The sequence below is a fragment of the Mirounga leonina genome, unplaced genomic scaffold (assembly GCF_011800145.1).
Source record: "Mirounga leonina isolate KUSES-001 unplaced genomic scaffold, KU_Mleo_1.0 Mir_173, whole genome shotgun sequence".
In the NCBI taxonomy this organism is placed as follows: Eukaryota; Metazoa; Chordata; class Mammalia; order Carnivora; family Phocidae; genus Mirounga; species Mirounga leonina.
In genome coordinates, this window is record NW_023270447.1 from 33,410,624 (window position 1) to 33,426,661 (window position 16,038).

Below are 16,038 nucleotides of genomic sequence, written 5' to 3' on the forward strand. Positions count from 1 at the left end.
TAAGTCAACATTTACTTTAGATTTGAGAATTTTGCTGTATGCAAATTTTACCTCAATTAAAAAAACATTAGTGAAAAATAACAAAATGAGAATAATTTATCTAAGAAAACCCCTTAATTTTATCGAAGCATCTAATATATTAAGAGTTGAACTAAAATGTACATAAAATGATTAACATATAGATTTATTACATTAAAATAATAAATTATAATTTGTGGAACAAATTAGCATATGCAATTAATCAGCTTCAAGATTATTCTCTAATAAAAAAGAAAGTGCAAATAAAAAATACACAAAGTAAAAAAAAGCAAATGTCTTCTAAATATATAATCTTACCATCTGCTTTGCTGCCTTCTTCCATCAAGAGTTTTGCAATATTAAAGAATCCTTTTGCAGATGCTAGGTGGAGGGGCCTATCTCCAACTTCACCACTTACATTTACATCAGCACCAAATTTCAAAAGAAGGCGGGTTACCTAAAGAATCCATTCATTTGAAATTAGTACCAAAAGTCAAACAATAATGCAAAGCTTTAAAAAATATGGAAGAAGACGTATCATTAAAGTGTTCTCTTAGATTATTTTTACCTGAAAATAACAGAAAACCCTAACCTGATTGGCTTAAACAATAAGGAATTTATTATTATATCACTTAACAAGAAGTCTAAAACTGGAGAAATTTCAGGGTTAGTTCTTCATTGTACATAAATAATCCTCCCTAAAGTCACCCATAATCTTCCCTAAACCATCTTTTCCAAAGTCTTCTTCTGGCCAGAGCCAGCAGTGTTTACTTGATTCTTGATTTTCACAGCAACTCCATGCATAATGGGTCACTGATGGTCATCTTGCTACTGGAGTTCTGGGTTCTCTTCTAGATTTGTGGGTAAATGGGAAATAGCTGCACTCGATCACAGCATCTTCCTCAATTAGCTGAGATCCACATTCAAAGGGAGAGAGATGAAGTATTAAATAACTTAGGAGTCTTCCAGGGATTGTTTCAGGTAATTTATAAGATTTCTTTAAATTATTTACCTGTTCACTTATAACCTTCCAAATAATTTCTCCAAATCTGACATTGTCTCCTCTGGCCATTTCAGAAGTCAATACAATGATCCCAGGAGGTAAGTTAGAATGAATCTGTGCCATCAAAATAACAGTTATGGGAGGAACCCTCAACTGACCTGACCACTGAGGTGTTAGCATAAAAGTGAATTCAAACCCTAAATCTATTTTGGCTTTCTATGTGGTAGCAAATAAATATCTCTAGAATATGGTACATATTTGATAGAAATTCTAGGCAAAATTTAGCAGTGTGGGATGTGGGGAAATTTACTATTGAAGGTAGGTAAAGAATAAGGGTTCTGAAGTTAGGTTTTATCACCTTTAATAAATTATTTGACCTTTCAAAACTTCAGTTTCTTCATTATTAAGATGGGAATCACAATAGCTCCACTTCAAAGAGTTGTTACAAGGATTAAATAAGTTATCATATGTAAAACACTTAGAAAAGTGCCTGGCACTCAATAAATGTTAGCAGAAGTGGTAGCACCAATGTGGAACATGTGTATTTTATCCATTTATTTGTTGGCTAATGGGCAGACCAATACTTAATTCAGAAGAAATTGGAACAGTAAAAGTTAGTCTCAAGAACTGTGCATGCCTAAGCAGATATTTCCACTTACAAAGACTCCATGAATTCTGGTTATGTGACTTTATAATGGACAGCTTTAAACTATCTTTGAAATCGATTGTCTATTAAGCACTATTATTATATAGCTAAGAAATATTGCTCTTGGTACAAAACATCTACTCTTCCACTTAAAAATAAGTAAATAAACAAATGGCAAGGAACATGGAACATTAAGCACATTTATATATCGAATGTACCATTCTCCTGTCAGCATATTTTAGCAAATGGCAATAGCATCCATAAATTACTTATGTGCTGTCTTCGCACACCGAAAGTGAGTCCCTTATCATAAAAAGGCCATCCACATTTTAGCATAATTTTATAAGACTGTGACTATATATTCAGGGAAAGTAAACAAATTTAGCTCTCCACCCAACATGCATAGAAGCTCTTTATGTTTCTGTGGGTGAGGAGGTTAATCACCAAAGAGGGTGACTCTACAAATAACATGCATTGTGTACATCTGGTCTGTGCCTAAAGTCAGGAGTATGGAATTTTTCATCATCTGGGCTTTTAGACCCTGTGCTTTCTGAAGCATTTTCAGTGCCCAGCTCTCTAGTACACTCCAGTGCACTCTGAGCATCACATCAAATGAAATGAGAAATCTTTCCTAGCTAGGTCACGCTTCGTGGGTCTGAGAGTGTCCAAGCATATGCTAGCCAGCAAAGAAATAAAGGCACAATGACTAGAAGAGCACATAGACACAAGTAAGTTTGATTTTTAACTTGGAATCGTCAGGCAGGACAATGGCATGACCTCTACGAAGACAAAAAGGTATAATTTTACTCCATAATTGAGTAAGACTAGAGATCTAGAGATACAAAGTGAGGAAGAGTGAAAACAGGATGTCAAAAGAACAGTTAAGTATTGATTATCCAATTACAAGTGTATTTCTGTTTTATTTGGTTCTATTTAGTTTCTTAAGAGTAGCTAAATGGCGATGTTTAAAAGTAGCACATAAAAATTTTGTCTTTCAATATGTTAAGGTTAAAAATCAATGGACTTAGTTTGTCCTAGGAGGTACATCACATAGGCTTTCTTTTCTGTAGACACCGTGGTTTTTAACTCATTAGGCATCTACCACTTTGGAAAAGTTTGACCATTCCATAAGATGTTAAACATAGTGTTACCATATAAGTCATCAATTCCACCCCTAGATGTACCCAAGAGAAATGCAAACAGATGTCTATATCAAAACTTGTACATGAGGTGGTGGGGGGGAATGGGTGAAATAGATAAAGGGGATTAAGAGTACACTTATCTTGATGAGCACTGAGAAATGTATAGAATTGTTGAATCATTATATCATACACCTGAAAGTCACATAACAGTGTATGTTAATTATACTTGAATAAAAAAACTTGAATGTTCAAAGCAGCATTATTCATAATAGCCAAAAAGTGGGGAAAAAAAATCCAACATCCATCAACTGATGAATGAATAAATAAAATCTGGCATATCCATACAACAAAGTAGTATTCCACACTAAAAAGCAAGGAGGTACTGATGCATGCTATAAAGTTGATGAAACTTAAGAACACTGTGCTAAGTGAAAGAAGTCAGTCACAAAAGACCATATGTTGCATGCCTCTACTTATAGGAGGTCTCCAGAATAGGTAAATCTATAGAAACAGAAAGTATATTAGTATTTTCCTCAGGCTGGAAGAGAGAGGTTGGGAAGAAGTTGGAAGTGCTACTGTGTGCAAGGTTCCTTCTGGGGGTAATGACTTTGTTCAATTAATTGTCGTTATGGTTGTATACTCTGAATATACTAAAAACCACTGAGTTGTACAATTTAAATTTATCTCAATAAACTTGTTACAAATTTAAAAAATCAATGGACTTTGGAGTTAGAGCACCTGGTCTTGAATAACCAGCCCACCATTTAAGCAAATTTCCTGGACTTTCTGATTTGTTTCACTGATAGAAGAAGAAGAGGCTCCTAGGTACAACAGAATAACTTTGGGCTTTGGGATCAGACAGGCCTGAATACATATTTCAGCTCTTCTAACAAGCTGTGTGACTCTGGCCTGGTACCTGATCTAAGTGAGCTCATATATATCATTGAGATGTATATCATTGACAAGAAGATGCAAATACCTAATTTTAGGACTGTGGAAAAATTACAAAAAAAAAAAAATCCACATAAAATGCTTGTCCCAGAGTATGGGATCACTTACATGGTAATTCTTACCAAGTTCATCAGGTTTTCGTGAAGGTCAAATAAAACTATTCATTGAATGAAGGCACACTGTAAACATTAAAACATCCTATATATATTATTACTTTATTACAGAATATAAAATTTATAAATAATTACCTGTTATATAATTATGTATTTAAATCAAATTATATTTAAAGCACATATGGTGATTTTTTTAAAAAAATTATCTAGGTTATTCCATGTGTTAATTTCCCACTGTTATAAATTGGATTATTGGATTAAAACAGCACAGATTATTCTCTTAAAGTTCTGGAGGTTAGAAAACTAAAATCAAGGTGTTGGCAGATTGCATTCCCTTTGGAGGCTTTCATTTCCTCACTTTTTCAGCTTCTGTAGATTGCCTGCATTCTTTAGCTTGTGACCCCTTCTTGTATCACTTAAACTTCTTGCTTCTACTATCACATGTGTTTCCTGCTCCCTATTATAAGGACCCTTGTGATTACATCAGGTCCACCCAGATAATTCCAGGATAATCTCTCCAACTCAAGATCCTTAACTTGATCACATCTGCAAAGTCTCTTTTAGGATACACACAGGTTCCAAAAATGAAAATATGAACATATTTGCAGTCTACCACATCCAAAGACAGTAGAAAAGAAGAAACTCAAGTTTCTGAAAGACACATTTTTTTTTTTTTTTTACCTGCTGGGACAGTGTTCATGATTTGTTTTATTGTTACTGTCACTAGCATCATCATAGTAATTGAGCATTTGCCAAACACTTTAAATTAATATCTCATCATATCAGCAACCCTATGAGGTAGGTATTATCAATATTTTCTCTATTTTGCAGATGAAGAAACTGAAGATCAGGGAGGTGATATAACCTACATATGGTCACAAAGCTAGGAATCTTTCAAATTCAGACTCACTGATTCCTGGGATTGTATACTTACTCTGCTGCCTCCCTTGGGTACTAAGACAGTCAGTAAAAATGAGTAACTTGACAGATGCAGGATTTCTATGGATCTATAAGCTCCTCATGAGTGGAGGTGATGAGAATATGGCAAAAATAATTCAAAAGATATCTTAAATATTCTTTCTTTGAGGCTAGGACATATAGTTCAACAAAAAAAAGCCTGGAAAGGTCCCCCAGCCTTTGGAAATACTCTTGTCAGACTTACCTGTTCATGTCCATAATATGCTGCAATGTGCAATGGAGTGAAAAAAACTGCATCTTGAACATTGACATTAGCTCCATGTTGCAGCAGGACGTCAGCAGCCTGGACAAGAAAGAGAGCTCAGTTAAGACCTTGATTTGGGGCATCTGCCTATCAAAATACATTTTATAACCACCATGCACAATGCTTCTTCAGAAATCACTATCCTGAAAGAATTTCCTTCCATCTCCCTTCTCTGAAACCTCTGATCGCTTGTTTTTGTCTCGAAAATGAAGACCAAACCCCTTAGCATGGGTTTCAAACATCTTCTCAATCTGACAGTATTCTTTTTAAATGAATTTCCCATTACTCTCTTTCATAAACTCAATTATGTAGTAAAACTGCATCCCATTTCCTGCTCCTTTGAGCCTTTGTTCACATCATCTCCTCAGCAAGGAATTATCTCTTGCCCAATCTACAGATATTTAAACCCAAGCTAAATACCTTCTCCTCCAAGATTTCTTTGATTTTCCTCCCTTCACTGCCAATTGACTTGCTGAAATTGTCTTCCTTCTTCATAAATCTCATATAACTTCCTTTCATGCCATATAGAACATTTAAAAAATTATATGCATGCTTTTCATCTATACTAAAGAACAAATCCTTTAAGGACAAAGTACATCAGGTTCATCTTTATAATCCTGCCCTGGCCTGTTGTCATGCAAATAGTAATCATTCCATAAGCATTTGTTGAATGAATGAAGGGATGAGTGAATGAATGAATGAATGAATGAGCAACTGAAAAACATAACGTGCTGTTGGTCAACTGTCTTCATGGAAAATTATAGATTGTAACAAATTTGCTAACCCTTCCAAATTTCTTCTCCTCCCAAAGACCTATTTCTTTTTTTTTTTTTTTTTAAGATTTTATTCATTTATTTGACAGAGAGACAATAAGTAGGCAGAGAGGCAGGCAGAGGGAGAGGGAGAAGCAGGCTCCCCGCTGGGCAGGGAGCTGGATGTGGGGCTCGATCCCAGGACCCCGGGATCATGACCTGAGCTGAAGGCAGCTGCTTAACTGACTGAGCCACCCAGGCGCTCCCCAAAGACCTATTTCTAAGTCTCTTCTCTGGAAAATCGATTGGAATCATTTCCTTCAGATGTGCTCATTTTTATTGTGGATTTTAATGCATTGTCTATTATTCATGTGGTCAAATAATACACATTTGGGAAAATTTTCAAAAGTTTGTTAGACTTAGAAAAGAAAACAGGAAGATGGGATCTAAAAGCTCAAAGGACTTACGCTCCAATACCTCTTCTATTCCAATAAACAAATTGCCTCCTCAGTCAAGTTTCCTTTCCTGTTTGAATCATAACCCTTCAGAACTGGAGAGGGACCATGGGCAGACATTACATATCAAACCCCTGTTTTTTAAAGACGAAGAAATTGAAAATGAGAAGGAAGAAGTTGAAAATGAGAAGTAGGAAATTTCTGAGTCATGTAGCAAGTCAGTGTCAGCACGGAATCTTTAGTCTCTTGCCTCAAGCTTTGTTTCTGAGTGCTCCACGGTTTTAAATAGTTTATTCATTCAATCATCCATTTATTCATGTATCAACACACAATTTATTGAGCATGTCTGAGGTAAAACTGTGTTGTTTTACATGCTTAGTCTCAGAATTTATTCAATCAGCATTAGAACTGATTGTCATACAAAGATAAGGAATTCTTTTTTTTTTAAAGTACAAAGACGTTTATTGAAACATTATAATAGTAAAGAAAAATGTAATGTTCTTTGTGGAAATAATATTAAATAAGTTCTCAAAACTATCACTTTTTTATTAAATTGGAAAGGGGTCCATGAAATACCTTTAAGTTAAATAAGCACATGCATTCTTATATATATTATGTATAGTTATGAATATATATACATACGTACGTATATAAAATAATTTTAAAGGATGGAAGGAAATATACCAAAACATTAATGGTAAATAGCTATATAAGGGAACTTCAAATATTTCTGTTTCACAATTTTTACCATGATTCATATTACCAGGAAAATATCTTCCATTTTGAAACAAAAATTAATAAGAAATACCAAATTTTAGTATTTTGGACAGTGACTTCACTCATATTTTTATTCTTGTCTTTCCAATGAAATCACTGTTCTAAATAAATACTTACACTATCAATGAGCAGCCGTAAAATAGGGGACTTTTTAGAGCTTGTGAATAAAGTTGTGATTTAAAGCTAGACACACTTTTGATATTGGAGCCACAATAAAGCTGAGTTTTGATGGTTTTGAGAAAAAACTTCTACTAACAAAGCAACATCTATAGTTCCAAGATATTTGAAATTCTTACCAAAGAAACTCCATACACATATAACAGGAAAAAATAATCAAAGTTATGTTTTTGATGGATTTGATGATTAATATTCAACAAAAATCAGAAGATAAAATACAATCAGGGACAATATGTTATAGATCACAGAATGACTGAGTTTAATGTTACGGGCTTTTCAACAAGTTTGGGCAGAGCTACTCCTTTGCTCATATACATTTTCTAGCTATCCTATACAAGATCAAAGGATTGTGAATTTTCATTAGATTGATCGAAAGCAGCTGGATATGTTCTTTCTGTCAAAGATACACTCAGTATTTAAAAAAATTTTTAAATTGTTTTTAATTTTCAAAATTTTTTTCTCCAAGATTTTCTTTAAATCCAAGTTAGTTAACATATAGTATAATATTAATTTCAGACATAGAATCTAGTGATTAAAAAAGATAAGGAATTCTTGTTAGGACATCTGAAATTTCTGGTGGTTTTAAAAATATAGACAGGTGTTGGGGCACCTCGGTGGCTCAGTCAGTTAAGCATCCGCTCTTGATTTGGGGTCAGGTCATGATCTCAGGGTTGTGAAATCAAGCGCCAGGTAGGGCTCTGCGCTCAGCAGGGAGTCTGCTTGAGATTCTCTCTCTCCTTCTCCCTCTGCCCCTGCCCCCCGCCACGTGCGCACGCACGCGCGCTCTCTCTCTCTAAAATAAATAAATCTTTTTATATATATACATATTTATATATATATATATATAAACAGGTGTATAGGCTTCTGTACACTCTCAGAACAATACTCTTGCTGATAGTTGGGTATTGCTAACTAATGATCCATAGAATACATAATGTGTATAGTGAGTTGTTTTTTCTAACAAAAAATTAAAAACACAATTAATATTTATTGAGGGCATATTATGTGTCAGACCCTGCAGTAAGTGCATAAATGGTAACTGGAATGTGCTGTTTCACCCCAAAACACAGAAAGATAAGTGCTACTTTTCCATTTTAAAAGTGAAGAAACTGAGCCTCAAGGAGGCTAGATAAATTGTTCGAATTCCTACAGCTAGTAAAAGCAGAACTGGAATTCAAATCTAGGTCCCTTTGACCTCAAATGTTTTCCATTAGGCCCCTCGTGTGGCCTTGATCTCATTAACACTAATCTTTTTTTTTTTTTTTAAAGATTTTATTTGACAGAGAGAGAGAGACAGCGAGAGAGGGAACACAAGCAGGGGGAGTGGGAGAGGGAGAAGCAGGCTTCCTGCCAAGCAGGGAGCCTGATGTGGGGCTCGATCCCAGGACCCTGGGATCATGACCTGAGCTGAAGGCAGACGCTTAACAACTGAGCCACCCAGGTGCCCCAACACTAATCTTTAAGTAAATGAACTAACTGACTCAAACTCAGATAAGAGGAAACTTTCAGTAGAAGCTCTGTAGATTCAGCTTGGAAATGAATATCAGAGCCATTTATATAAAGTGCTTGGTATCTTAGACTTCACATGCCTGGGAGTTCAATCTTAGGAACCTTTATAGAAGGTCACAAATGCTCAAGTAAATGAAGTTTTTTTACAATTTCTCTTATTTTAAATACAGCATAAAGTAGACAGCATGCATTTTTATTGTAATAGGGACTCTCAAATGTTAACATGTAGAGCCAATTTCTTAGGCATGGTTCCAGAACTTACTTTGATCCTAAAAGATAATGGCTCTTAGGCTTCAGTAAATGGTCCAAAGCAAACTTTTTTCCTCCTAAATTTGCACTTACCCAGTCATTCAGAAGGTCAATCTTTTGGCTGAACATTCATTAATTATGAACTGTTGGCCTTCTGAGAAACTGTCAAAATGTAAGTCTTAATGAAACCACACAGAGTCATTATTGAATGGTAGGCTTTATTAGTTTGTTTTAAAATTCAAGGAAATATTTAACCATTGAGAGCAATGTACATTGGAATTATCTGAATAGTGTCATATGTTATTTATATGAGTAGAATGCATTTATTGATTTTTATTACTTTTGGAGTCACCATGGAGAAGGTATCTCTTAGCAATCTATGGGAATATAATGTATTGTGATGTACAAATAAGACTCATGTGGCTAAGACAAATATACTTGTATTAACATTTAGGCTGGAACATATATCTATTATTTTATCCATGTTTCCCTTCTCCAGAACCTGAAAGAGTCGGTAAAGCAATTTCACATTCTTTCTACTACATGAAGCCCCATAAATTCACAGCCTGAATTATTTGCCACTTTGCAAAGCATATGTTAGGCATCTAAGTAATTGTTGAATTGGACTGTGTTTCTAGCAAAAATTATACACACACACACACACACACACACCATCAGTTATAAGTGAATTTAAACATTAACAATTAGGACCCAATTATATGATAGAAATTTTAAATAATTCAATTCAACAAACATTTATTGATAACTTATTTTATTTTTTTATTTATCTTTTATTTTTTAAATTCAATTAGCCAACAAATAGTACATCATTAGTTTCAGATATAGTATTCAACAATCCATTGGTTGCATATATTAAATTAACCTTTAGCAAACTTCAGCGCCTGCTCCATGTCGGGAACTGAAATTAGAGTTTTACATGTACACATTATCTCATTAAGATTTTTGCAGGACATAAAATCTGTTGTCTTAAGATTTTTTTATAAAATACATAGTTTTGATCTTTTTCCTTCAAAAACATTAACAAAACTACTAGTGAAATTGAAAAGTAGAAAGAAGGTTATCACAGAAAGGATATCTTTATAATCTTTAAACTCTTTAAGGAAATAAACTGTATTAAACTTAGATTTGTATACCTGACATATATGTCAGTATTATTATTATGATTAAAGGAATGGTGTTCAAATATGGTCTGGTAACTAGGTACCTTTTACTGACGGAAGGATAAGCACCAAAAAGTGCTTCCCATTAAGTAGTTGTTTTATAAGCATAGAAAATGAATCAGAGTTCCTTATTTTGATAGTAGTAATTACTATATATATTACACTTTACAGATATTTTCATTTACCAGTTGACTCATCAAAAGGCCCAAGTGGAGCGTCTTCGATTTTCAGGTTGTATTTAAACATATATTTATACATTCTGCTCTTTCTTCCTAGAAAGCCTCCCTTCTCTTTCTCTGCCTGACATATAACCAGTCTCAAGGTCAAGCTCATGTTCTTCATAAGAAGTTCCTACAAATACTTCACCATACTTATAATTTCTTTCTCTGGATACTTATACTATTTATCCTCACAACTTAATCTTTCCATTAATAGTGGGTAAACCACTATTATACAAAATTTTAAACTTTTGTTTTCATGGTCTAAACTTGTGCCAGTAAAGTGTAAGAAGTTTGGGACTTCAGCGAAAATAATTTTCACTGGAATTTAATCATAATTAAAATAGTCAAACCTTATCATTTAATATTCCAGAGATTCTAAAAGCAAAGGCCCTTATTGTTCTTGCTTACTGAATGCTTCTCCTATAATATGACTTTAACTTATTTTTCTTCTTCATATTATGAAAGTCATTGATAGCAATGAAGAAAATAAAGGCCATATCAAGAGGAACCAAATGTCCCATGGGAGAGACATAGGATAAAGTAAATTCTGAAAGGAATAAAATGGCAATCAATGTCAGCTGAAATTGTCAAAATTAAATATAGTGTCTTCTACCTAGTAGATGTTCAATAAATACCTATACTTTTAAATTAAGATTTTCTTTGCTTTAAGTGATATCTCAATTTCTATGGCTTCTTTATTGTCTTACTCAAGTGACTAATGTTTTCCTCAGGATTTATAGTTTATTTAAAGCCACAATTTTCTCTTCTGTATACCTTTATCTAACCTTTATTTCTAAGATTTACAGAGAGAACCATGAAACTATACTAGGATAATATCAATTTCCATTTATTGGAATATCTGTAGTAGTGAAACTTCAGAGGAAAATGATTTTTTTATTTTTTATTTTTAGTTTTTTAATTAAAATGTTTTAAGTTTTTATTTTAATCTCATTTAACATACAGTGCTATATTGGTTTCAGGTGTACAATATAGTGATTCCACAATCCTATACATAACTCAATGTTCATCACAAGTGCACTCCTAAATCCTCATCACCTGTTTAACCCATCCACCCACCTACCTCCCCTCTGGTAACCATTAGTTTGTTCTCTTTAGTCAAGAGTCTGTTTCTTGGTTTCTCTGTCTCTCTTTCCCTTTGCTCATTTGTTTTGTTTCTTAAATTCCACATATGAGAGAAATCATATGGTATTTGTCTTTCTCTGACTGGTTATTTTGTTTAGCATTATACTCTCTAGCGCCATCCATGTCTTGCACTGTTGGTAGGAATGCAAACCGGTATAGCCACTGTGGAAAACAGTATGAAGTTTCCTCAAAAAGTTAAAAACAGAAATACCTTATGATCCAGTAATTGCACGACCTGATATTTACCTTAAAAATACAAAAACACTAATGCAAAAGGATACATGCACCCCTATGTTTATAGCAGCATTCTTTACAATAGAGGAAAATGTTTTCTAAAGTTTGTGCCTCATGAATTCAAAATGGTTCCAAAGACATTAATATGCAAGTTGATTTAGATTTGATATTTTCCAGTTATTCCCATTTCTAACTTTCAAAAACCAGTTCTCAATTGTGTCCCCTTAAACCATTTCCCTCTCTCCTAAACTTTATAGACAATATTCTTTTAAAAGTAGTCTACATTTGGTCCACATTTCCTCACCTCCTATTCATTCCTCAGCCCACTACAACCTGACTTCAGACCTCACCACCTTAGTAAAATTTCTGTGGAAAATGACATCAAAGGCCTCCTAATTGCCCATTCCAACAGATAATTTTTAGTTTTTTTCCTTATTTTAATATTTATTTTACTATTTATCTGCTCCTTAAGATCCTATCCTCCCTTTGGTTGACTGACATCACAGTCTTTGAGTTTGCTCCCTACCTCTCTGCCAACTTATTATTACTCCTTTATAGAGGTGACTCTCTCTGTTCATCTCTTAAGTGTTTCTTAAGTGTTGCTTTTTTCCCACTGAAAATTATTTCCTAGTTTTTCTTTTTGATCTCCTTTGTCTGCTCTAATTCTTTTGTATTAAGTTAATACATGCAAAGCAATTAGCACAATACTTGGTACATAACAGTAAGTATTCAGTAAGTGGCAGCTATTAGCTCTTTTGCAGTATACATTCTCTGGTTGATTCCATCTACTACTACTACTACTACACACACACACACACACACACCTCTCCAGTTGCATGTGCTTTTTCCAGACTTCCTCCAACACAACATCTACCTCCTTCGGCAACTGTTCGTCCTGTTACGTATTTCCCACCGCTTTTTCCCTGGGAAGATAGAGTCTCCTACATTGATCTCTGTCACTTATACTTTAATTCTTCTTAATGTGAATGAAGCATTAGAAGGCAAAGGGAACTAATATCTCTTGAATGTGTACTTTGAGGATATCTATGAGCTAAATGAGAATATCTGTTTCAGGTAATGCTTATAGCAATCTCATGGAATTTTATTAACAGCCTCATCTTAAAAATAAGAATAATGGAATTCAGAATTATACAGCTTGTAAGGAAAGCACCAAAGTTTAAATTCAGGTCTATGGAAGCCCAAAGACCATGCTATTCCATGCTGTTTTACTTCAAATGTGTATTATTTTTTGTGGCCAGTTAGCAATTCCCTGCCATCTTATACAGTAGTGCAAAAGATATAGCTCTTGATAGATGTTACTCTTCAAAGATTTTCAGAGATGTTCATATAGCCAGTATATCAGTAAGAATGATCCTGGCTATACAGTAATGTCCACAATGGCCAAATGATGGAAAGAGCCCAGATGAATGGATAAAGAAGATGTGGTATATATATACAATGGAATACTACTCAGCCATCAAAAAAAAAGAAATCTTGCTATTCGCAATGACATGGATGGAACTACAGGGTATTATGCTAAGTTAAATAAGTCAATCAGAGAAAGACAATTATCATATGATCTCACTGATATGTGAAATTTAAGAAACAAAACAGAGGATCATAGGGGAAGAGAGGAAAAAATAAAATAAGATGAAACCAGAGAGAGACAAACCATAAGAGACTCTTAATCATAGGAAACATAGGAAACAAACAAGATGAGGGTTGCCGGAGGGAAGGGGGGTAGGAGGAAGGGGTAACTGGGTGATGGACATTAAGGAGGGCATGTGATGTAATGAGCACTGGGTTTTATATAAGACTGATGAATCACTGACCTGTACCTCTGAAACCAATAATACATTATATGTTAATTTAAAAAAAGAGAGGTTTTACCAAATCGAAAAAAAAAAGAATGCTCCTGACTATGTAATTGTTTAGAGTTGACTGAAAAACAAATGAAGTAAAATTTATTCTAAGTAGGAGTTGTTTATTAGGGATCTTAAAGAATCTTACGTACTATGGAAGGAAGTTTAGAATTTTTCTTAGAATTTTTCCTTTTAGGAACTCACCAAGAGATTTTAAGTAGTAGTAAAGTATATTCTGATTTGCATCTTAAAATGACACTTCTAGTAATAGTATAGCAAATGGATTGAAGAAGGAGCAAGACTGGAAGCAGGGTAATCAGTTAGCAAGGGCCTACGGTAAGTTAAAAAGAGAGAGCTAAGGATCAAATAAGCTGAGGTAGTAGTGGTGGTTTGGAAATGAAGAAGGGGTCTCAGACATAATGAAGATGGTAGAATAATATGACTTGGCATATAAGAGGACTGGGCATAGTGAGAGATGATGAGAAGTTGTGAACAAGTGATGACTTTAAAAGAGGAAACCTCTTAGGGGAGATGAGCGTGAAGATAAAACTTTGTCTACTTCATGAATTTAAGAAGTGGGAACATTACCTAGTTTCTCCTCCCAGATTAAACACTTGTACTAGCCAGTTTCTTCCAATTCCCCTTGGCAGTTCACTTTGTTCTTACCCAGCACCACAAGCTGTTTTGATTGAGGCCAATCCTTCAACCAAGATGTGAACATAATTCTCAAATTTTCAAACAACTACCAAAAACTATGCTAATTAAAGATACCAATAATTTGTATTGAAGCTGGTATTACTTAGAAAACATCTCAGATAGTAGCTTTTGCTTTAGATTTAATAAGCACTTCTTTTGACTTTATGCTCTATTTTCTGTAAAATTTTCTATTTTTAAATATATACACTCACTTCTTGACATGCACTACAAATGTTAGGTGAGAACTCTCTATCATGTAGTCACAGAGTTTTTCACTAATAACATTCACTGAATATTTTTGTAATGACTTTTTTTTTTTACTGACATACCTCTAATTAAATATTTGAGTACAAAAACTTATTGGAAAATAGTTTCTTCAGGCTGTCACAGAAATGAGGTTCTCTTATGTGATCTTTCTCTTATTATCTCAGGTTAAAATTAAATTTGGTCTGAAAATTACTTAGAAAATGATTCCACAAGATAATATTATCAAAGAAATTAAAGAAAAGCTCTATATTCTTAAGTTGTAGAAATAGAGCTGAAGGATATATTAATTTATATACATATAAAAAAAGAATTCATCAATTATATAAATGTATCACTTCTCAGGAAATGATGAGAACATAAGTAGAAAAGCTGATGAATGAAGAAGAGTAATGAGAAGCCGTGAGGTCAGGGCTGGAGATACAAGTGGTGTGTATCATTTTATGAAAGCAATAATTGAAGCCAGGAGATAACATCACTTCCGTAAGGTAAGAGGAGACATTTATGGGATATTTACTGCTAAAAAGTGATAAGAAAGGGAGCCAGCAAAGGAAAAAGTCATCTAAGAAAGAAAAAGATAACAAAGGAATGCTTATTAAGGAAGTCCGTGAAGAGATAGTTTTAAGAAAAGAGGGACAACATTTTCTAAGCCTTCCAGCTAATCATCATCTTGCTGTGCTATTTTCTTCTTTATAGATATACTTTTTTTTTGCAGCATTTCTTTATGTGAGGGTCTTATTTTAAAATCTCTGGCTGAGAAAACAGCTTTCAACATTTACTATGTTATGAATATATCATGTTCTATGCATTTCAAAAGCCATAATTTTTTTTCTTATGAGATTTACTTATAGAGCTTGCCAAAGGCCCAACATTTGTCACTATATTCTGACTGCAGAAACTTGAAAACTATAGTACCAGTTAGGTTTCCTCTCACTGACATTCCTCCCCACATTGCAGACACCCTGGACATCAGAACCATGGGGGACAAGTAGCACCTGACAACCGGTTTTCTCATGACTTTTGTTCTGAAGCCCAAGTCACCTGTTCCTCCATCTTTGGCGGAACAGAGATAGAGAGTGGGGTCGGGGGGAGAGGCAGAGGGAGAGGCAGAGAGAAACTCTAAGCAGACTCCGTGCAAAGCTGGAGGTGGGGCTCGACCTCAGGACCTTGAGATCATGACCCTGAGATCCTGACCTTGAGATCACAATCCTGAGATCATGGCCTGAGCTGAAACCAAGAATTCTGATGCTTACCCAACTGCACCACTGAGGTGCCCCTTGAAAAATCAACTTCTAAATTACACTTTGAAGGAGAGTTGGAATCAACTAATAGAACGTAAGAAGGAACACATAAAGATTTTGGCTCTTAGAGAAGAATAAGTAATAAGAATCCTCTTAAAAAACTATATCAATGATTAATTTCT

The 16,038-nt window shown here is 34.3% G+C and overlaps 1 protein-coding gene across 4 annotated transcripts in view; it reads right to left on the minus strand.

Moving 5' to 3' along the window:
* The window catches only part of LOC118019268 (serine/threonine-protein kinase TNNI3K), a 306,409-nt gene that overhangs the window by 189,465 nt on the left and 100,906 nt on the right, over positions 1 to 16,038 (minus strand). For all 4 annotated transcript variants that reach the window (XM_035018269.1, XM_035018271.1, XM_035018270.1 and 1 more), the window contains exons 6-7: positions 5,036 to 5,134; positions 337 to 475 (exon numbers count right to left, since the gene is read on the minus strand). In XM_035018269.1, coding sequence (XP_034874160.1) covers positions 337 to 475; positions 5,036 to 5,134 — 238 coding nt within the window. The remainder of the gene's footprint in view (positions 1 to 336; positions 476 to 5,035; positions 5,135 to 16,038) is intronic.